Here is a 23,745-nt window from a genome sequence, read left to right as displayed (position 1 = left end):
TTAGAGTGCTTGGACTTTTCTTTAACTTTCACATCATAAATTTAAAGAGAAAATTTACCAATATTATAAAACGGTTTTGCGCATGCTCAATAAAAAAAACTATCCGTCAAAGGGACTAGGCACTAGCGTGCATCAGGGCGGATCAAGAAATATCCGGATACGTGTGGACAGTGAAAACCATTCGAATACGCTGAGTGTGGACGCGAACATTTTTGATACAAAAATTTCCGGATAAGTGTGGACGGGGCCTAAGGTCCTTTCTTTGAGTTTTATCCATATTCATTTGTCTCCTCAAATGCAGCCGTTAAGCAAAACGAAAAACAAAAAAACAAAAAAAATGACGCGTGGTCTGAAATGGGAAAACATTACGCCTGAGCCGAGGATGTGATACATGAATATTTTGAATTTCCATCGCTGCATAATTCTATCTTTTTGATATAAATAAGCTCAATAAGGCCCAGGGCAAACGTCGGACTAGCGTGGAAGGTCGACTAAGGTCCTACGTGGCGGCAAACGTCGAGCCAATGTCGATCTTAGTTTACTCACCCGTTGTTATTATAATTTTAATTGGACATGAAAATGCACGGGGAACGCACGGACATTTGTTTGTGTTTTCCGGATTAATGCATATCCTTGCGGGAACCTGTATTTCATTCGTTTTTTTTTTTTTTGTTTTTGTTTTTTTGTTTTTTTGTTGTTTTTTTTTGTCTCTTTTGCAGAATTCACAATACGCAACGCTTTTGCCCGCCGTCCAGCCCGGCTAATCTTCGTTGCTCTCGAATACAGCACATTGATTGCAGGTCGGCATCTCACAAACCAGGCAAACATATTTGGTTTGGTCAAAACAAAAACTACAAGACTCAAGAGTCTCGTCTCGTGGCAAGGATTTTCTAAACGCGGACATGTTCAGTTTGAGTAGTTTTGCATTTAGTTTCGTATCCAGAGCTCCTCGGTCTCGTTCATCACTCATCTTTGTATAGCGCATGCTCGCCAGGGGGGGGGGGGGGGGGGGGAGGGAATGAGAGTTTGGGAGTTGGGAGAGTGGTTGTTTGCACGGCTCTGGTGTAAGTCATGCGACTTGCATGATTGATTTACTATTTTGCATAATTTATGAATTTAGTTCGGCACGTGTTTAAAACGTGATTGCCGCAAAGTCGCTCCAGAGTCGTAATGTCCGACTTGACTTGTCGAACTTATGCTGGACTCGAACCTATTCAATAGGGTCGTTCTCAATTGCAGCAAACTTCGTACTAGGCTTGAGCCTATTTCAAATGTAATAGGTTCGACTAAATTAAGCTCCTGGTTAGTTCGACGTTTGCCCTAGGCCTAATCCACTTTAAGAGCAAATCCCTATCGTTATTCCGTCATGATCTCCCGTGATGGCAATAAAGCAGGTGTTCAGAGAGTTTTAGATTTACGTTCACAGCAAACATGAAACGTCAGTTGACCAGTAAAAAATTCTTTTAAATTACTGAAAAAGAATCGCAAAAAAGTCCAAGTAGTAGAAAAACAAAAGAGTATTTGTGCTTGGTGAGAAGGTTTGTAATTAGTAAAGTAAGATAAAGGAAAACTATGAAAACGTGGTCACATTTGCCGTTTGCGGGGAGAAAAAAAAGTCAATCTAAAACTCTGTTTTCTTCTCGCAAACGACAGACATAAACACGTTTAATTTTCACTTAACCACACCTTACCAATTAACAATCGTTTAATTAAAATTATTTTTTTCCTCAACCAAATTAGATTTATTAAAACTAATTTGGTTGAGGAGATAAACAATTTTACTTAATTCTATGCCAACCAACGAAATTCTAAGCTTAATAACAATCATTTCCCAAAGTCAGCGGGCTATCGGTTTACTGATAATTACTGAGCCTGAGGGGAATAACTTTTGTTATAATTTTAGACTTGAAAATCAAAGAAGCCAAAATTCAGAATTAGAAAAACGTTTTAAGAGGAATTTTTTTTCAATAGCGAGCAATGATGGCAAAAAGCGCCAAAAACTAGACTTTCGTATGAGTTTTGATCCCAATTTTCGTTTTGGGTTAACACTCAATACCTTTTTTTAACAGTTAGAAACTGATGTATTATGATAAAATGCATGTTTGAAGCGGTATTTTATTTTAATTGTACAAAGATGTTTTGTGGCTTTGTGTTAGAATGCTTGTTTCAGTGCAAAGCTTGTGTTTGTTGGTGTGCCACAAGGGAGCGTGTTAGGGCCACTGCTTTTCCTGATTCATGTGAATGATCTTGTCAAGTCACACAACTATGATACCCGCCGCCGTCAAGGCTTACACTTGCCAAGTGCGCGCACTAAGTGGGGTTAACAGCGATTTATATATATTTTTATACAATCTTGAAATCACTCCAAGACAGGGACCTACTTTTAATGATTTTAAAACTTTTTTATCATAATTTAGCTCTTTTTTTATTTATACATATATTTTACTTAGTTTAAGAAATATTTTGCTTTTAGCGTATATTAGTATTTTAGATGCATAATATTATTTTGTTCATAATAGTAGGATATATATATATATACATATATATAATATCTGCATGTTAGCTTAATTTCATATCTTAAATATTTTAGTCTATTTCTTTTGTTTTATTTTTCTTTAGTTAGGGCTCCTGTTGATAACAGTAAATTTATTGTATTTTACTGATAGGATAACCCTGTTTAAATAAAAGTATCTATCTATAATAACTATTTGTTATATCTTCTTCTTCTTCTTCTTCTTCTTCTACCTCGTAACATGGGGTATCTCGCAATCACCAGATTGCTCATTTTGTCTTTCATCCGAATCTCTTTTACATATAGTAAGTGGATGTCAACACTATCTCGATCGCTTCACCTGGCGCCATAATTCTGTCCTCAACTTTATTGCCTCATCACTCAAAACCATTGACAATTCTACTCTCTATGCTGACCTTGATAATTATCACAGTCCTTCAGTTATAACTGGCGATAGTTATGGCCCTGACTTAATTTTTTTAAAATCTTGACACTCTATATATTGGAACTTACTGTTGGCTTTGAATCAAACCTTAAGAATAATGCTGATCGTAAGAAGAAAAAATATAAAAAACTTATTAGTGATTTAAATAGTGATTATAGCCTGGTAAAGTTTGTTAATCTTTCAATAAGTTCCCTCGGAGTATTTTCTAATGATTGTGCAACATTTATTGAAATGTTAGAAAATGTCGGTTTCGACAAAAACCAACGTAAATATGTAATAAGGAAAATTATGAACATTGCTATTCGAACAACCTATTATATATTTTGCTGTAGAAACAAAATCTGGGATAACCCTGACTTGATGAAGTTTTAACTTTGGCGTTACAACTAAATGTGAAAAAAAAAGTATGATTAATGTTTTTAGTATCTTTCATGTACTTATATGTAAAAGATTCAAGTAGCTAATCGTAAATTGCCTATATATAGCGAGATTTACGATGGAATTTGGAAACTATAATAAAGTTTACATTATTTCATTTGTCAACTGACGTTTCACGTAAGGGCGAGATACTTTTTGTAAGTTATTGAAACCTCTCTCGTATATAATAGTTTTTAAAACATACTTTAGCTCAGGCAAAATTAATTCCTTTTCAATTCCTTTTCTTTTTCATCTAAAAAAAATATATCTTTTCATCTTCTTCGTCTAAAAAAACAGTTTTAACTACAATAAAATATGTATATCTTAGCTACGAAGTGGTCAATTGATCATGGAAATCACAGGTAGCCCAAGCTTGGTTTCTGTGGTGTCATGTTATAAGGAAATGTATGGAGATCCATCAAACATTTCAATAAAATCATTGAATTATTTTTTAAATTTAGCCCGTTTTAAGGATAACCACGCAGAGCGAAAGAAGTGCTATTTCTCAATGATCGGGTAAAACCTTCGAAGCTTTATTTTACGTTTCAATGATTTTATTGAAATTTTTGATGAATTCCCATACATTTCCTTATAACATGACACCACAGAAACAAAGCTTGGGCTACCTGTGTGGAAATCACTAGGAAACAGTACCAAAACTTTGGAATGCATTCTATCCAATTCAACACTGAATATTTACGTTTCACTTAGTACTAACGATCAACTCAGATGGACGTTCTGAAAATTTGCGGCTAATAATAAATAACAAAACTTTTAATTCAGAAAAGGTTTAGCGAATTTTGATAATTGTTTTCCTAAATTAATAAAAGCTAGTTATCGTAAATAAACAGTTTTTTCGACGACTGGTTAAGAGATTTTGTCGGGGTTGTGTTTACCCTGGGAAATATGAAGAGATAGAACTATACAAATACAATTCTGAAAAGTTTGGAAATGCCATGTCGAACTCATTAATTCGTTAGTGTGATTTGAGATAAAAAGGAACCGAATAGAAGAGAATTAGATGCATAATTAAGATAGATTGATAGCTGGAGAGAAATCTTTATTCATCTTGAAGAAATAATTACTAGAACAAAGTTTTGATTTCATACTAGGTGATATTAGAGCGATAACGGACCCCTTGCATTGGTTGTCATAGGCCGTGTTTTGGCCGCCAGAACAATTTTTCTCGGAATGGCTCATATCCATCCATCCATGCATCCATCCATCCATCCATCCATCCTTCCATCCTTAGAATCCTTCCATGCATCCATATATGCATCCATCCATGCATCCATATATCCATATATCCATCCATCCTTAGAATCCATCCATCCATCCATCCATGTATACATCCATCCATCCATCCATCCATCCATCCATCCATCCATCCATCCATCCATCCATCCATCCATGCATCCATGCATCCATGCATGCATGCATGCATGCATCCATTCATCCATCCATCTATCCATCCATTCATTTTTTTAAAATAAATAAATGTATACATATATATATATATATATCTTTTCTTTTCTTGCTTCCTTCCTTCCTTTCTATTGTATATAACGTAATGCCAAATAACTATTGACTTTTGACCCACACCGGTAATTAGCGATCGCACGCAACGATACATTACCATCCCTTAACCAATTAAAAAATACTAATTAAATACCAACCAGCGAATCACCTCTTATAATATCACTCCAAAAGTATCGAATCTCCACTTCACTGTTGGATCAATTGTTAACAGTGTTCTTCAAAAAGTTAAACAAATATCTAACGGTTTCCACTAAAGGTAAGAATCATTTTATAAACAGAGTTATTTTACGACGTAACTATTGAGATGTTTTAAAATATGACTCTTCGTGAAAGAGGTGAAGCTGGTTAGATTCTGTTCGTGTAATTGGGCGACAAGAAGGGATTTTTATCCTAACTTAAAGTGCTTGCTGCATGCATTCTTATTTAAATATTAAAGTAATTCTTGAGGAATAGCTTTTTACAGTTCAAAGGAGAATTTGAGCACTGCTGCATGTGAGTGAGTTGTTTTCGAAGGCTTTTTAAAATACATTATTAGAGTAAAGTTTTTCATTCATTAACTTATTTCTTCTCTTGTCGTTGTCGTTGTCCTTGTCCTTGTCCTGGTCGATTTACTACACATTTACTAGAAAAGTTTATAAAATCAAGGCATGCTAGTATTTCCAACTACAGACAAAAAAAATTGACTCAAAACCTAAACAACATATCTTTCTTTGTCTTCTATGTGCATGGGAGCCCTTGTCTACTTGATGGAGATCAGTCAGAGAGAGAGAGAGAGAGAGGAGAGAGAGAGAGAGAGGAGAGAGAGAGAGAGAGAGAGAGAGAGAGAGAGAGAGAGAGAGAGAGAGAGAGAGAGAGAGAGAGAGAGAGAGAGAGAGAGAGAGAGAGACTGGAGTGAAAGAGTAAGAAAAAACGGTGGCTGTTTTCTACTTCACAGCTTCTTCAATTCATTTAGGTTTTACGTTCTCTATATTCTTCTTATTTTTTCAACCCCTATCTAAACCAACACCGCCTGAATCCGCAATTGCTTTGATAGCAAAATTTCAAATTCAGAGGGATTCAGTTTATTCCATTTTTGAACAAAAATGTTTTTAATATGAAAAGAAAAGTTTTTGTTAGTTCTCACAACTGTCGCCAATAAAATATTATCTTGTAAAAATAAAATAAAAATCCAATAACGCCTTTATATTATTATACTTTTCCTTCGGCACGGAAATAATTAGTTTAGAAAGTGTAACTCTTTTTCTTCGGTGCTATTAGGACCACTCTTATAAATTAGATGGGGATATTAGAAAAATTAGGTTTCATTTATTGAAGTAATTTAGATTTAATTGCGAAAACTCATCAACGTATAAATGATCGAATTTCCATGGCATTATGTGTGTGTGCACGTGAAAATGAATGCAATAGAAATAAGGTTACAGAACAGAACAGAACAGAACAGAACAGACAGACTAAGAGAAGAAAAAACTGCAGAGCATAGCCATAGAAAATAAAAAAGATAACTAAGGCAGAACATAACAAAACAGAGCTGAGCAGAACGGATCCACTCAGTGCTCCTTAAATAAACACTCTAATCAAACGATTCCTAAACTTAGATATTTCATTCAATTGTCCTTGGGGCCGGACAGCTAGCAGTTCTTGTTTAATTGAAACGATTGCTCGTAATCCTGTCATAAACATTAGGCTAAATCACAATCTTATTCAATAGAACACGAACAACAAATCCATCACACGAAACTGTCAAAATTCTTAGCGAAATAGGTACTTTATCTAGTTAACAATTAGTCTCTATCACTCAGTTAATATCAATGAAGCGACGGCTGCGGTTGACGCTGCACTATCATGTTTTTATTTTATATGGATTTAGTGTTTGCGCTAATCGAAAATAAAAAAGCGAACCGGTTCAAATTAATAGTGCTGTGTGATCACTTTACTTGTGCCCTGTTTGCAGACGCAAATTGTTATAATAGCATTTTTTTCCTTGGAAAAAGCCTTTTACGCTGGGGCGTATAGTCATCCAATTTCAGACAAAATGTCATTCTCTTGAGACTACTTGAGATTAAGAATCTTTGTTTAAGTTGTATCCATATTCATGCGTCTTCCTCATGCACAACCGTTCAACAAAGAAATGATACTCTAGGGAATGACACGTGCCCATGAGAATAAGATTCTTTGTTTGAGTTTTATCCATATCCATGTGTCTACACATGCACAACCGTTCAACGAAGAAATAATACTCTAGGGAATAACACATGCCCATGAGAATAAGATTCTTTGTTTGAGTTGTATCCATATCCATGTGCCTTCTCATGCACAACCGTTCAACAAAGAAATAATACTCTAGGGAATGACAGGTGGTCTGTATTGGGAAATCATTACGCCCAAAGTAAAGAGGTCTATTGCTGTCCTTTTTCACACTCTTCGGAATAAATGGTCATTCCCTCAAGGCTGCATGACCACGAGAAACATTTTGCTCTGAGAATATTCCGAGCATTTGAAAAATATGTAGAAAATTTATCTCTTACTTCGATTTTATGAATGTTTAGGACTCAATTTAGTTCCAAAAGTTGAGCTTTTAGAGAGGTTAAAATCAAGTTTTTAAAAAGTTTAAATTAACCAGAGATCTTCAGATATCTTCTTTGTCTTGTGGTTTATTCCTTTCTCGCTAAATTGCTGTTTCTTTTCCTGTGGCAGCGTTCTTGCGGGTATTTATTTATTCTTTTATTTATATAGTTACATATTTTTAATCTATTTGTGTGTGTGTGTGTGTGTGTATTTTACACAGCTCCATTGTAAATAAGTTTTTAACTTTATGGATTCTGTGTTAAATAAAGTTTATTATTATTATTATTATTATTATTATTATTATTAACCATATTCTCGAATTATTTGACGTAATTAAATAAATTGAATACTTATCCTATTAAACAATGCCATTTTAAAATAAATAATGTAGGATATGATATAATTATATTGGACAGATAGAAATTATTACCATGACAACCACATTGCTGACGTTTGCAGTGGTAGCCTTAACAACGATCTTCTATTGTGAAGGTATGTTTAGCAGACCTTGTTCGTCTAGGGGCAATGTTTTCCCATTACAAAGCATGTCTCTTTTCCTAGAGAACGAGATTAGGAAAAAATGGCTACTTCCATGTTTGCAGAGACAAGATTGTTAATAGCATTTCTTTCAGACCATGTGTCACTCTATTGAAAATAATATTCTTTGTTTGAATTGTATCCATATTCATGTGTCTTCTCATGCGCAACCGTTAAACAAAGAAATGATACTCTAGAGAATGACACGTGGTCTTGAGAATATGATTCTTTGTTTGAGTTGTATCCATATTCATGTATCTTCTCATGCACAACCGTTAAACAAAGAAATGATACTCTAGGGAATGACACATGGTCTTGAGAATAAGATTCTTTGTTTGAGTTGTATCCATATTCATGTGTCTTCTCATGTGCAACCATTAAACAAAGAAATGATACTCTAGGGAATGACATGTCCACGAGAATAAGGTTCTTTGTTTGAGTTGTATCCATATTCATGTGTCTTCTCATGTGCAACCATTAAACAAAGAAATAATACTCTAGAGAATGACATGCCCATGAGAGGTTCTTTGCTTAAGTGGTACCTATCCATCTTCATGTGTCTTCTCATGCGCAAATGTTAAACAAAGAAATGATACTCAAGGGAATGACACGTGGTCTGAAATGGGGGAAATCATGCCGCCATATTGGATGACTTGAACAAAAGGTTTGGTCTTGCAATTCTTCAGTTTCGAGTTCCCTGTTGCTCAGGGTAGCCTTGGTTTTGCGTAGAATATTCATGTGCTCCAGTAAAGGTCAGTGGATTTGTTTTAAAGTTTCTATTGGTATACACTTATTTCAATAAAGTTAGTCACCTGAAAAGCTATAAAGCTGAGGCCGACAAGGATTATGGGTAGATTCTTTTTACACGTTCAACCGCTTGATAACTGTTGATGGACTTGCGAATCTTTTAACGGTTACAGTCTCACCTCTTCTTAGCATCATCGAGCTGCAGTTTGTATTAAAAAAGCTTTGTATATATATGCTTTTTTGATATTAAAAGTTTCCCATGATGCTCAGTGATCTCAGCTTTCTAGGTTTTTGGTGACTAACTTTATTGAAATAAGTGTATATTTGTGAATATCTATGCACTGATTCGAGGCTAACCCAGCTAGAGTAAATAAGTCTGTAATCAAGGAACGTTATAAAAACACGACAACAAGCCATGACAGGAGGCAGGAACAATTGAATCTGATCTAATCTGATTTACATGAGAAAGCATGCAGTTTCACTGGAGGAAAATACTATTGCTGTGCCTCCTGTCATGGCTGCTATCACGTGATAGTGACATGTAGGAATTTTAGAACTGGTTCACCACAGGTAACCCGTATTCATATTTTCTTTCAGCGACAACGTTCACCACGTGTGACTTCCCATACGAGAAGGTTGGCTGCTTCCGTGACAAAGAGAACCGAGCGTTACCAGAAGAACTCGTCAACGACCGTGACCCGACCAACCCGGCCTGGAGTGGTCACATGATTGATTGGAAACAGTACGATAAATCTCTCCACAGGTTAGTACCCAGTAGCACAAGAATCCTCTCGGCCATACTGCAGAGAGAGGGCTTGGCATACTTGAGTCAGACAACTATAAGATCCAGCTGAGCGGCGGATTTGGTTTCAGCCAATCACAGCGCGTTTAGCTGTTTTGCCACCGGCCCTCATTCCCAGGCTACAGTAACCCAACTTTTGCGTAGTTTTCTTTTGACTAAATGTAATATAGTTGCCTACAAAAAGCAGAAATATGGAAAGGAAGAATAAAAACAACTTCACTTTGTCGCCATGTTTGCGTTGTTCTTTCAAGCTCATTAAATGCTTGGGGCCGGTCATTTTGTCCACTAATACTTTGCGCGCCGCGTTCAACGCTCAGCTGCATTATATAGTATAACTAATGAGGGTCACTAAGAATGTACCCTGTCCAATAAAGTTGGTATTGCTTTTGTTATTATTATGACTAATCTGACGTAGAGATAACTAGCTAAAAATTAGTGTGAGCTGCGTCGGTGTTTCTAATGAAACAGTAATGATAAAAGGGTAAATTATACACCGTCAAAAGATGAAAAAACGTACTGACGTTTCGGACGCTAGTCCTTCGTCGGAGTAAAAGAGAAAGAGGTGGTAGAAAGGAGTGTTTATATGATAGAATAGATAGATATGATAGATAAGAAACCAATGGGAACAAGGTAGGCAAGGAAACAAAAACAAACAATGAATAGACAAAAGAATGGGTTAGTTGAAAGCAAAGCGTTCATTAATAAAGAAGTAGTGACGTAGAAATGACGTCACTGCACAACCGAGTTGTCATGAAGCCTGTATTTGACTACCGAAAAATAATAACTTGCCCACCGTTGCAATAAAATTATCAAAATCATTAAACATTATGTCACTGATACCAACAATCGTAATTATTAGAGAGTTTTAGATTGACTTTTTTTCTCCCCGCAAACGACAAACGTGACCACGTTTTCATAGTTTTCCTGTATTTTACTTTAGCTTTTACAAATCTTCTCACCAAAGACAAATATTCTTTTGTTTTTCTACTACTTAGACTCCTTTGCGATTCTTTTTAAGATATTTAAAATATTTTTTTAATGGTCGAGTGACGTTTCACGTTTGCCGTGAACGTAAATCTAAAACTCTCTAATAGCAACGTTTTCCCCCCTTCATTTGGTGGCCTGGGAAATCCATAAGTCCAAGAGGAAAAAGACACCTTAGTATTGCAATTGTTTTCGATTCCGATTGGCTAACATCTTTTTCTAAAATCAGCTGGATAAGGGTTGGACTCAGTATAAATAAAACCAATGTATTTATATATATTTTTCAATATATTCAGTCTAGCCTGTCGATGCGCTGCCAAAGCAAAAGCAAAGGGCTACAAGGTGTTCGGTCTGCAGTTTTTTGGAGAGTGTTGGAGCGGGCCTGGTGGCGAGAATACCTATGCCAAATATGGTGTTGCTAATAGCGACATATGTTATCAGGATATCTACCATTCAGAGAATGTTCACTGCGATAAGAGCAAACAACTAGAATGTATTGGTGGAATCTGGACCAACTACGTATATAGGTTGAAAGTGAAAGAACGTGAGTTGATCCATCCATGCATGCATGCATCCGTCCCTCCGTCCCTCCGTCCCTCCGTCCCTCCGTCCCTCCGTCCCTCCGTCCCTCCGTCCCTCCGTCCCTCCGTCCCTCCATCCATCCACAGATGCGTCCATGTATATTTTTCTCCTCACATCTGTAGTATCAAGGAATCAAAACTTTTCCTCTTCTTAGAAACTCCATCTGTTGGAGTGGACGGTGGTTACAGCGAATGGAGCGAGTGGACATCCTGCACCAAGACCTGTGGAGGGGGAGTAAGGTCCCGCGAAAGGACTTGCGACAATCCAAAGCCACAAGGGAAGGGGAAAGATTGCTCGGGGCAGGGACCAGCTGCGGAAACCGAGGCTTGTAGTGAACAGAAGTGCCCAGTCCGTGAGTATCGTTTAGTATCAATCACTTGCATGATTGACAGGTAAACACTGCCCGTCATGTACTATCAACCATAGAGTATTCTATTGCTTGGTATCAACAGGCTGAATGAATCTCATGAATCTCATTACCAGCCCACAATGACAGGCAAACACTGCCCGTCATGTGCTATCAACCAGAGAGTATTCTATCGCTTGGTATCAACAGGCTGAATGAATCTCATGAATCTCATGAATCTCATTACCAGCCCACAATGACAGGCAAACACTGCCCGTCATGTGCTATCAACCAGAGAGTATTCTATTGCTTGGTATCAATCAGCTGAATGAATCTCATGAATCTCATTACCAGCCTACAATGACAGGCAAACACTGCTCCTCATGTGCTTGACCAGAGAGTATTCTATTGCTTGATATCGTTAAACATTGCTTTACATGCTCAACCATCCACGTGAATTTCCATCAAAAATTTATCATTTGCTGGTAAAAAATGTTTTTTACTCGTTCTCCTCTTCCTTCTTCTCCTTAAAAGATTCACTTACTAACATTTTTTATTTCTTTTCTAGCATGCACCAAGGCTCTAGATATCGGTATTATCCTTGATGGTTCCACCAGCGTCGAAAGCGATCCTTTCAAAGTCGCGATCGACTTCATCAAACAGTTGATGAAATATTTCGAAATCTCACCACAGGGATCCCATGTCGGGTTTATCCTTTACAGTACCGATGCTACACTAGAATTCAAGATGTCTGACAGTACGTATTATTCTTATCAGAAACTGGCGGCAAGACTGGATAAAATCAAGTGAGTCATTGACCTGAAGGGAGAATCTCCCGCCTTTTTGGTTGATAGACGCGCTTACCATTTACCGGAAGTCAACACTTCCCGAGATTCACAGCCGAAGACGCGCGCTCATTTAAGATTTCGCGCTCTTTTTCGGGATTTCTAAACGCTTGTACCTCAAGGGATTCTGAAATGTTAAGTAAAGTGAAGGGAGATTTGCTTACAAATTTGCACTGATAAATTAAGATTTGAAGTAATGTGACTGAGATTTAGGTCACTGGGAATGGACAATAGAATCATCACTAGGACCAAAAAATATTAAACGTGGCCGTTGCATCGCGTGAATCCTCGATTATCGGTTTTACGTTGCGACTTCTATAAACGGGGCAACCTAAACAGCGAGAACCAATCAAATTATAGAATGTAAATAATACATTTAACTTTGGGTATAAAGTGGAGCCAATCAGAAATCAGCAGAAAACCATACCCTTTCAACTCAAGCATGTTAAGGCCTGGGATTTTGTTCAAAAGGGCAAAAATTACTTTTCACTGTAGAATCCTCATTTTTAGGTGTAATTGAATGAGATTGCAACAGATATCCTTATTTAGGGTGCTTAACTTTTTGGATGGATAAATTTGCATAAAAGGTGGTCACGTGACCTTAAAAGAAGGAAAATGCTAAATTAAAAACTAGGTGATGGTTTTAGATTGTTTGTGAGATTTCTTTACCTTGTTTGAAAGTAGCAACAATGATACAGATATTCACGTTTGGAATGGTCGACCAAAATGTTTACGAAAGGAGAAAAATGGGCATAAAGGATATTTTGACAGGTCACGTGACCTATTTTGTAAAATATCTCCTTAACACAAAACTTTAGCCAACCATTCTCAACGTCAATTGAAAGACTTCAGGAAAAGAAATGAATTGAGGTTGAAAACGTTCAGCAAAGACTTAAATTGAGCACCTACTATTAAAATGAATTTTTATGTACATTTTATGTAAATTTCGTGATCACGTGACCTAAATTTTTCCCATTTATTGGAATCAATTTGTAAAGAACCACGATCTAAGGAAGTTTGAGAAAGCTGGTTATGCTTTAAGCATAAACACCAGAGAAATGATTTTTTAATGGTTTGATAGAGAATTGGTTCATAACCCAGGCCTTAACATGCTTGAGAACATATCTTTTTGTTCCCACGAGAAAATGACGATGGCTTAGGTAGTTGTATACACTTAATATCAGGGTCAAATTACCATTCTCGTCCAGTCTAGGTTTTTGATTGGCTCGACATTGGCTTGGCATTGTTTTCGAATTTATTCTACAATTTGATTGGTTCTCATTGCCTAGGTGGGCCCGGTTATAGACCAAATTCAAAACTCGCACCGATGTGAGGCTTAAGTTGTGAACAAAGGGATCTGGCGTGACTCAAAGTAATCTGGCGTGATTCAAAAGTCACGAATCACGCCAGATTCCTTTGTTCACAATTTAAGCCTCACATCGGTGCGAGTTTTGAATTTGGTCTATAGCAGTCGCACTGTAATTTTTTCTAAAACGTCTTTGGATTTTCATTATCAGGTATCCCCAAGGATCGACCTTCACAGACAAGGCTCTAGAGATGGCGTCCAACGAACTGTTCACCCCTGCTGGTGGAGACAGATCTGACAAGCCGAATGTGTTGCTTGTCTTGACTGATGGGAATACGAACATCGACAGCAAACCATACAGTGTGGTGCTGGCCCCACTCAAGGTAAATAATGGAATGAATGGGAGTATGGCGTTAAATTAATAGAAAGCAAAAGGCGTGAAGGAGAGGAGAGGAGAGGAGAGGAGAGGAGAGGAGAGGAGAGGAGAGGAGAGGAGGGCTAGCAGAGGAGAGGACAGCAGAGGAGAGAAAGAGAAATATTAGAAAATATTTCAGAGCTGGAAATCATTTAATTTTCCGTTTTAAATCCGCAGCAAAAGAAAGTTCGCGTCATCGCTGTTGGTATCGGCAATCAAATCAACGATTCTGAGCTGCAGACCATTGCCTTGGGGGACCCCAACTACGTAGTGCACGTCAGTAGCTTCTATAAACTCTTCCCCAAGCTCGCAGAGATTCTCGAGCATTCTTGCAAAGGTAAACTATTAGCCATTCCGAGGTTGAGGAAAAAACAGGGTAGGGTTGGCATTGCAGTGCATTGTGGGGCTGTTTAGCCGTCATCTTGGAAATATGTCCCCTAAAACAGCCCACAATGCACTACAATGCCAACTTAACCCAGTTTTTTTTTTCAACATTGGAATTGCTTTTCACCGTGAAAAAACAGCCATATTTACACCTTTTGCTGTTCATTAAGAGAAAATGTACATTCATTTGTGCCAATAGTTGTATCAATAACGTGTAATGTACTTTCATCAACACCACAAGTAACATCATTAGCGCGGACCAACTTTCAATAACGATATTTGAATATGCGTGTACATTCATAGGCATCAATGGACAATCAATAGCGCGTTTGTACATTCATATGCGCGGATTGTATTTTCTTGTGCGCGAAATTCAACTTCAATAACACCAAATGACAAACAATTGCATTTATGGACAATCATTTACCCAAAAGTGAAAATTCATTAGTGCTATTAACATAATCATTGACAATCTATAATGCGTTTGGACAATCATGAGGGTCAATGTTATATTCTATAACGTGGTTCGACAAACATTTGCAGGATTCGAATGAACAATAAGAGAAATAAAACAATCATTAACGATTTTTGTTTATCACTTTAAAACATACAAAAAAAAAACTCAGGTAACTGCCTCCATAATAGCGGCTGCGTGGGAGAATAGCAATTAGCTCACTTAAAGCAGCAATCAAAGCCGACATCAGCCGTCCAGAGATCCAACAGCATACGAACGATCGGGCTGAGGCAAGACGACAAGGGATTGCTCTAGGTCACTATAGAACGCAGTTGCTAATGGAAGGGCTCCAGAGAAATGTGGCAACTATCACTATCGCTAAATGTTGTCAGTGGTTCAGTTATATGCAAACGTATTTGCCACGATGTATAAATGGCGAAGAAATTAAAGGCTAAAATAGATAAAAAATCGCTAATGATTGTTTTATTTCTCTTATTGTTCATTCGAATCCTGCAAATGTTTGTCGAACCACGCTATAGAATATAACATTGACCCTCATGATTGTCCAAACGCATTATAGATTGTCAATGATTATGCTAATAGCACTAATGAATTTTCACTTTTGGGTAAATGATTGTCCATAAATGCAATTGTTTGTCATTTGGTGTTATTGAAGTTGAATTTCGCGCACAAGAAAATACAATCCGCGCATATGAATGTACAAACGCGCTATTGATTGTCCATTGATGCCTATGAATGTACACGCATATTCAAATATCGTTATTGAAAGTTGGTCCGCGCTAATGATGTTACTTGTGGTGTTGATGAAAGTACATTACACGTTATTGATACAACTATTGGCACAAATGAATGTACATTTTCTCTTAATGAACAGCAAAAGGTGTATGTACCAAACAATAGAAACTTTCCGCACGGCAATTTTTGCATAAAAATATAGTTTAATTCCCCGAGGATAAAAAATGTATTGTTTTGGTACGACAACATGACTGATGTGTCGTCACGTGAAAACGCTCTATATATATGGTATGCTGCCTTTCTCTCTCAGAAGTCATATGCACGGCTAGAACTCGTCACGGTTGATAGTCAGGCTGCACGCATGCGTAATAGACCTATATTTATTGGGCGTAGTGTTTCTACATGAAGGTTTTGTTGAATGTTCATACCAAGCCCGAACTTCACTACAATGTGAATGCAATCAGCGGGAGGTCACAACCATATGTAATTTTCCTGAACTTTGTCTTCACGATTTTTCATCATATTTTACCCCGTGCTGTCATTACAAATGAGTCAAGAAAATTTCAACCTTGGAATAGACTCCTTGCAGCAAGTCGCAATGCAGCACAATTTGGAGCACATAACAATAGGTTTCCAATTCTCAGGAGATTGAAATTCTTTTGTTTTGTCCTCCAAATGGAGCTGCTTTGATGTCACATCCAAGGGGTCTATTTATTTGACGTCACATCCAAGGGGTCTATTGATTTGACGTCACATTCAAGGGGTCTATTCATTTGACGTCACATCCAAGGGGTCTATTCATTTGACGTCACATTCAAGGGGTCTATTCATTTGACGTCACATTCAAGGGGTCTATTCATTTGACGTCACATCCAAGGGGTCTATTCATTTGACGTTACATCCAAGGGAACTATTCATTTGACGTCACATCCAAGGGGTCTATTCATTTGACGTCAAACCAAGGGGTCTATACAACGTTCAACAAACACTTTGTCATGGATTTTTTATATTTGTTTTCATTACAGACTAAGACCCCGCCTCGAAAGCATAACCAAGGACACTCGCAAAATAATAAATAATAAATAATGGTTAATTTGAGTAAAAGGATAAATTTGATTTTGTTTTGTTGTTTGGAGGGTTATAGATTTGTCAGTGAAAACAGTTACGTGTCACCCTAAAATAAAGTTGATTGATCCGATGAACTATAATTTTAAATACCTAAATATTTTATTTTAAACAATTTTAAACAAAGCATGTTAATAACAGATGTTAATTATAAGTCAAATAAGCTGTAGCTTTATACGTGAGTCTAAACAGTGAATAAAATTTGGGTCCCAGTGATGTACTCTGGGGAACCCCATGTCGGTGGTACTTTTTCTAACTCCCAGTGACGTGAACCCCAGTCCCAGTTATGAAACTTGGAGAAATCCCATGTTAGGCTGCGTTCATAATGTATGGCAGAGGGGAACGGGGGGTCAGTTGAATTTTAGGGGGCATCGGGAAAATTTTGGTAGGAAAAAGGGATGAGCAAATTTTTATCAGAAAAATGGGGGGATGCACGATATTTAGAAGAAGCTACGAGCCTTGCTTAAAGGGGATTGTATTCTTTTGCATGACTTTAAGGGGGGCGTTGAGAATTATTCTGGACATTTCAAATTTTCAACTGCCCCCCCCCCCCCCCCCATTCCCAATTCCCGGTGACCTGAATCCCAGTCCCAGTGATGAACTTTGGAGAAATCCCATGTTGGTGATTCTATTTCCCACTGGGGAAATCCTATATCGCTCATTATATTCCTAATCCTTAACCTAAATCCAAGTCCATGTCTATCAAATACCATTTTATCTAAGCACATGACAGATAAAAGCAAGTTAAAGTTCCCGTCTTACTTCCCGGTAATCCGCCAGAATTTGGGTAGGGGTGTTCCGCTGGGATTCTGAAAGGGGTATCCTGTTTATGATAAAAAAACCTCAAATTTGTGGACCCTGTTTATGACAAAAGATATAATTAATTGCACTGAGTTCCTGTTTCAATTATCATGTCAGCTCGCGTATTGTTATATTTTCCCCGACTATAATAACCAGTTTCGGTCAATACGAAAGTAGAAACCCTGAATATGACAGGAAACTCTTGAATAACTTGGAACTTGAGTGAAATTGCACGAAAAACCATACCCTGTTCAGCGGATCATCCCCGTATAGTCCATATATGGGAGTACCCCCCCCCCCCTCCCCCCGCGTCTTACTCTTTGTTTAGACAAATTTCAGTTCCAGACATTTTTCTTAGCGCGTGACTGGACTATAATAAGTGTGTGATGAGCCCTAACAGCCCCTACCACAGGGCTCCCAATCACTAAATATCTCTCTCTCAACCCCTCATAACATCAATATGGCTTCTTCTTGGTGCGTTTGGCTTGCCCTGATTGTCATCCAGTTTGGGTTTGGTGCTTATGGAGTCGTCGTTTCTAAGTTTGCAGTCAAAAACAAGGCAGACCCCTTGGTATTTAGCTTGATTCGGGACGCCGGGGCTTTTCCTGTACTTCTTATAGCAGCCGTGATATCGGAGAAAAGACTACAACTTCCACAATTACGGTACGAAAAAGAATGAAAACAAACGCTGTGAAAACAATATTCCAGTACAGAGGCGATAGAAGGATTCTTACTAAGCCTATATTTAATTTCTTTTCGATTTTCAAGAAATACGAATAAACGAAAGTTGGAACATTGATTTGCAGCTTCGTGGTTTGGACACGGGCCAATATATTGCTCAATCGATGCGATAAATATTCAAAATTTTTTCAATTTCGTTTAGAATTTTAAATAATTTCTCATTTACCTCGAATATATGTTATATGATAAATTGATATTATGAAGACTATAATGTGTAGGAAATATTAAAATAATTATAAGAATTTTTTCACATGGCCCAAGTCGAGTCCTCACGTGATCTTTTCTATTCGGTTTAAGGTAAAAGATGATTTATTTTTATGAGAATCATGTGATTGAAATACGTTTTCTGAAAAATTTGTTTGGTTTATGATCTGAGCATATGATCAACAGGCAATTCTGGTACCCGTTCGCGAACGTAACGCAACGCAATACGCAACGCAAAATGGTCACGCATTCTTTAAAATTAAATATTGTACATTTTGATCGAAATGATAAAAGGAGTTGAAAGGAATCTAAATTAATGAAAATGGAAAATGAAATGCTAGAATAAAAGGAAAATTTCAGATGACAGTAATATAATTAATTTCATTTCCCATTTTTCCATTTTGAGGGGAGCTACTGAGATGAAATAAAAACAGAAAATTAAAATGACAGAATGAAAGAGATAAAAATAAATATTAAATTTGGGACTAAGGAACAAAAAGCACAGTAATTTTATGACTCTCCGTTCCCTATTTTTTATCGTTCAGGGAGCTACCAATGTTTGCTCTCATCTCCCATTTTGAGGATAGCTACTGGGACGAAATAAAACCAAAAAAATAAAAACGAATATTAAATTAGGAACTAATAAATGAAAAGCACAGTTATTATGTCATTTCCCTATTCCCATTTTTTCTTTCAGAGAGCTCCCAATGTTTGCTCTCTTAGGTCTAACTGGAATGTTTGGGAACCAGTTACTCTACATTCTTGGCGTCTATTACACAAATGCCAACATTGCGTCGATATTCCAGCCAGCTATACCTGTGTGGACAGCTCTTTTTGCCATTATCACCAGAATAGAACCTTTTCCACAGTTACGAAAACTCCATGGTTGGGCAAAGATTTTGGGGATCCTGCTAGCAGCAGCCGGCGCATCAACCATGGTTGTCGACAAGGTTAAATCTGGTAATGGCAAACTTCCTGAAGGCTATGCTTTAGGCTATGTCTTCCTTATAGGAAATACTTTGTCAATGGCTGTTTATGTTCTTCTCCAGAAGAAATTTATTTTCAACAAGGAGGAAAATGCATGGAAAACGAAGCCCATTACTGTTACAGCATGGAGTTATCTTTTCGGGACAATTTGCATGGGGTTGGCGTCACTGTATTACGTGAACAAACCAGAGAAATTTACACACTTTCCCTCAGAGGAGATATATCCTATTGTCTATGCTATTTTTATAGCATCGGCACTCTGCTATCTATTGATTACTTGGTGTAATATGCAGATATCTGCAAGTATTGTTACAGCAACATGGCCACTACAAGTGCTATTCTGTGCTGTCTTGGCATATTTTGTCTTGGATGAGCATCTGGTGACTTTGGAGTACATTGGAGCAGCACAGATTATTTTGGGTCTGTTCGCAGTTGTTTGGTCAAATTATGAGGAAGAGAAAGAGAGAAGAGAAGACGAAGTTGTGACTTATGAGTATGTTAGGATAGCTGATGATGAACGAGGGTTTGTCCCCGAGTTGCCATCCAAATCTCAAAAGATCAATTGAGAGACCCATTTGATCCCATCATGCTTTGCTTCCACAAGAGAAGTGCTGTCCTATAGCTATGAGATGAAGATTTGGAACTGAGTCACCATCCAAATCCCAAAAGATCAACTGAGAGACCCACTAGATCCCATGATGCTCCGCTCTCTCACAAAAAAAATTCATTCAATATCCTCCACCCAATATAGACATTTACGTTACATGGAAATAGCTTCTTAGATAGCATGTGAGGAGTGCTGGTCAAAAGTTGAATTGTCAAGACATTTTGAGAGATCAATGCATTCAGAAAATCATAAGGTGGTTTAAATCCCTGATGAGTTTTTGACCAAATCAAATAAATTTATTAGAAGTTTGTTAGACAGACTTTCTACTGACATTTTCAAATAATGTATCTAACAGACTAATCGTAGAGGACATTAAAGTGCTGGCACACATTAAAAACTAAACATCAATGCCTGTTCAAAATCTGTCTTCATCAAGCAAAAAGTAACTTCTTTAGTGAGAATACCTTCTGTAGAAAAATTTCCAGATCAAAGAGGGTCTAGAGCGAGGTACAAAAAAGCAGCCTTCTAACGCACCTAGCTCGCTAATAGTGCTTTGTACATTACATTTGTCGGCAAAAAATCAGACCACCCCTGGCCCGTTATGACGCACTCCCCTTCTCTTTTGCTGAGACCTCATATTAACAAAAAATATTCAAGTGTATTATTGTGCGTAGGCTGCATTTAAAAAAAAGAGATTACAGTCATTTTATTCATTTACATGGAGATATATTATTAGTAGAATCATAAAGTTTTGTGAACATTGTCCATAATCCAGAGAATATAAGAAATTCTGATCCTTACAATCTTTACAAAGAAATATATGCTGGCAGACCAGTGGCGGATCCAGGATTTTTCAAAGAGGGGTTCCGTTTCTTAAACTGTGTATAATTCTCTTTTGTTTAGTCGATGTTTGACAAAAAATTTGGCTCTAATCACCTAATTTACTATCTAGTAATGGAACTTAAAGGTAAATTAAACATTATAACAGCAAATATCTATCATTTCATGTTGAACATTATCTTTGTGGATACTTTTAAGCAAAATTTATATAAGACACATTTCTACTACCTAAAAGATCAAACCTTCAAGGGGGGTTCCGTGGAACCCTTCGAACCCCCCCTGGATCCACCACTGCAGACAAATTTGGTGAAATTTCATGTCAAAAAAAATCTTCACTTGCAATCTTCATGAAACTTAATAGTTTTTTTCTAATATTGGTATGAGAACTTTGAATATTAAACAAATTTCTCTACAGCGTGATATCATATGAAAAACCCCTATGAAATGATGGTTATGAATCTCCCATTCAGAGTTGATTGAATGGGAGCCCATTAGGATATATCATGTTTTGCAATCATCATATAGGTAAAAAATATAAGCACTAAATGCTTTTTACAGGGGATATAATATAAAGTTTAAATAATTGTCTAGGATTAAAACTATTTCAGATTACACCACATTCATACCTTACAAAATCCACCACTTTAACACCTTCTCTCTCCAACAACTCACCAACGGTTAATGAACCATCGAGCAGATACTCTTGCTCAACTAAGACGTCACTCTCATCAAAGCCTTCATTAGGTTTATCTGTTGCACTCTTCGAGATAACTTTTGGATTCATGCCAACAATGTGTTGAGCAAGCCTACTAGATAAAGCTGATATTTGCTCATTATTAACATCAGTACGTAGTGGCTTTAGTGCTACTATGGCCCCAAACTTGCCGACAGAACAATTATTAATATTTTTAACAAAAGGACCATGTACATAGCTACCAAATACATTATCTGACTCGGTTGTCATGGTGATTGCCCTACCAAGCTTGATATTCTCACCAAGTTTTCCTATCGTCTTGGCAACCAGTTCCTCCAGAGTGCCATTCTTGGTTTTGAGGTCTCGGAGGTCATGGGTCAGAAGCACTTCCCTTAAATGGACAGACGAGTCTCCAAACATGTTGAGTTTACGATTTTGTTCGACCACAGCCTTACGGTGACCTACGGCTGCATGGGTTACCATGGTGATGAGGTCTACAAACATGTCACTTCTTGCTACGAAGTCTGTTTCACAATTAACCTAAAAAAATATGGACATTGATGTGAAACAGTTATTGGTTTTAGCTTTTGCACCAGCTATGATATTAGCTTTATGTTCATGGATTGTTAGATATAAAAAAACATGATTACGATGATGATGGTGATGATGATAATTGTAAATGATGATAATAATGGTGATGATGATGGTGATGATGATGATAATGGTAGTAATGATGATAATAATGGTGATGATGATGGCGATAGTGATAGTAATGATGATAATAATGGTGATGATGAAGATGATGATGATGATGATTAAGATAATGGTAGTAATGATGGTAATAACGACAATGAAAGTTTTGGTGATGGTGGTGATGACAACAACTAGATTGATAGTGTTGATGATTTTGTACTATTTTTTATACTATTTTAGTTTGTATTTATTGTGTATTTATTGTACTTATTTCCTACTGTCCGCTGTTGCTATTTTAAATTTTATGCTATTTTTAAATTTTATTTATATTGTAAAATAGACGTTAAGTCTCGTTGCTTTTGAGGCAAATGTTATGATAAATATATTAAATTAAAAACAAAAAGTGTTGATGATGATGATAATGGTGATGATGATAATAATAATGATATCTAATGATATCTATAACAAAGTGTCAAACCTACCTCAACCATAGCAGCCAGATTGGTATCTTCATTATCAACCATCACACTTACTAACCCCTCCGATGCCGCACGCCCTTGTAACTTTGTTGCCTTGGCCCATCCCTCCTTCTCTGCCTGCTCATGTAACCAGGCCTCAGCAGCACTGTAATCATTATTGTTTAAAACAAGTGCTTCTCGGCATTTGGAGAAACCAAAACCAGTTGATTTCCTCAGCTTGGAGAGAAGATTCTTATCAGTTTTGACGTTTGCAGTTGAACACAAACGCAGATGAAGGTTTGAAATTATTTTGACTGAAATATAATCAAATAAAAATTGATAAAGGAACAATAAGTTAATATAATCAAGATAAAAATATTGTTTATTTTGATTATAAAATCATCTTTCATCCAAAACACTTAATTCACACGGATGGGCTTCCTGTGTCAAAAAAAATATCGAAAACTTCTGAACCAGAGTTTTTGAAACCTCAGAAAAATGTATGACATTTTTAGACCATTAATCTCATTAAAATTAAAAATCATTTAATTCTCAATGGACAAGCGGGGGGAAAATGGGCGAAAAACAACAAAACGAGAGAAATTGCATAAGTTCAATTTTCACGTGGCGGATAAAAGTTTGTCTTAAAATCTTTGTTACTTTGCAAATGAATGATTTTTACCTGAAGAAGAATGAAATTTATCCCCCGGTGAACAGTGGCTTGGAGTCAGACTGGTAAATGTTTTGGATAAAATACGAGAAGAGAATGAAAACCTTGCTCGTCTGCAGCACAGCAACATGGACGCCATTTTGTATTGAGTGAAGAGCTATAACACAGGTACCCCAATGATAGTCCACTTGGGTCTCGGGTTTATTCATTTGGCACAGAGGTGCAATATGAAAAAGACGCCACAAAATCCAAAATCCTAAATCAGGTTAAGGATACTGTAATGGATACT

At 37.0% G+C, this 23,745-nt stretch overlaps 3 protein-coding genes across 3 annotated transcripts; 2 read left to right on the top strand and 1 right to left on the bottom strand.

Moving 5' to 3' along the window:
* The first annotated feature begins 5,051 nt into the window (after positions 1-5,051).
* Positions 5,052-16,996, top strand: LOC116298718 (coadhesin). Its single transcript, XM_089027092.1, has 9 exons — positions 5,052-5,169; positions 7,895-7,970; positions 9,360-9,525; positions 10,845-11,092; positions 11,285-11,482; positions 12,045-12,282; positions 13,839-14,010; positions 14,220-14,379; positions 16,662-16,996. The coding sequence occupies exons 2-9, from the start codon at positions 7,910-7,912 to the stop codon at positions 16,664-16,666; spliced, it is 1,248 nt and encodes a 415-aa protein (XP_088883218.1). The 5' UTR covers positions 5,052-5,169; positions 7,895-7,909; the 3' UTR covers positions 16,667-16,996.
* A 959-nt stretch (positions 16,997-17,955) lies between these two features.
* LOC116298727 (uncharacterized) lies at positions 17,956-20,509 on the top strand. Its single transcript, XM_031707266.2, has 2 exons — positions 17,956-18,225; positions 19,205-20,509. Exons 1-2 carry the CDS (start codon positions 18,023-18,025, stop codon positions 20,058-20,060), a joined length of 1,059 nt encoding a protein of 352 aa, XP_031563126.1. The 5' UTR covers positions 17,956-18,022; the 3' UTR covers positions 20,061-20,509.
* A 272-nt stretch (positions 20,510-20,781) lies between these two features.
* LOC116298714 (elongation factor Ts, mitochondrial) lies at positions 20,782-23,600 on the bottom strand. The gene is made up of 3 exons (XM_031707251.2): positions 23,469-23,600; positions 22,811-23,100; positions 20,782-22,175 (listed from the first exon to the last, which is right to left on the bottom strand). The coding sequence occupies exons 1-3, from the start codon at positions 23,593-23,595 to the stop codon at positions 21,546-21,548; spliced, it is 1,047 nt and encodes a 348-aa protein (XP_031563111.1). The 5' UTR covers positions 23,596-23,600; the 3' UTR covers positions 20,782-21,545.
* Positions 23,601-23,745: the final 145 nt, after the last annotated feature.

This window comes from Actinia tenebrosa, unplaced genomic scaffold, assembly GCF_029948245.1.
Source record: "Actinia tenebrosa isolate PJP-AT-01 unplaced genomic scaffold, QUT_ActTen_1.0 PGA_scaffold10__47_contigs__length_13832649, whole genome shotgun sequence".
Classification (NCBI taxonomy): domain Eukaryota; kingdom Metazoa; phylum Cnidaria; class Anthozoa; order Actiniaria; family Actiniidae; genus Actinia; species Actinia tenebrosa.
The sequence above is the reverse complement of the archived record's forward strand: the minus strand, read 5'-3'. Positions and strand labels throughout refer to the sequence as shown.

Excerpts from the sequence above, each read along its gene's own strand:
- LOC116298718 (XM_089027092.1), top strand. The coding sequence starts at position 7,910 with ATGACAACCACATTGCTGACGTTTGCAGTGGTAGCCTTAACAACGATC. Across the intron at positions 11,093-11,284 it reads TAGGTTGAAAGTGAAAGAAC|AAACTCCATCTGTTGGAGTG; the intron begins GTGAGTTGATCC and ends TCCTCTTCTTAG. Across the intron at positions 12,283-13,838 it reads GCAAGACTGGATAAAATCAA|GTATCCCCAAGGATCGACCT; the intron begins GTGAGTCATTGA and ends TTTCATTATCAG.
- LOC116298727 (XM_031707266.2), top strand. The coding sequence starts at position 18,023 with ATGGCTTCTTCTTGGTGCGTTTGGCTTGCCCTGATTGTCATCCAGTTT. Across the intron at positions 18,226-19,204 it reads CTACAACTTCCACAATTACG|AGAGCTCCCAATGTTTGCTC; the intron begins GTACGAAAAAGA and ends TTTTTCTTTCAG.
- LOC116298714 (XM_031707251.2), bottom strand. The coding sequence starts at position 23,595 with ATGGCGTCCATGTTGCTGTGCTGCAGACGAGCAAGGTTTTCATTCTCT. Across the intron at positions 23,101-23,468 it reads TAAATTTCATTCTTCTTCAG|TCAAAATAATTTCAAACCTT; the intron begins GTAAAAATCATT and ends ATTATATTTCAG. Across the intron at positions 22,176-22,810 it reads ATCTGGCTGCTATGGTTGAG|GTTAATTGTGAAACAGACTT; the intron begins GTAGGTTTGACA and ends ATATTTTTTTAG.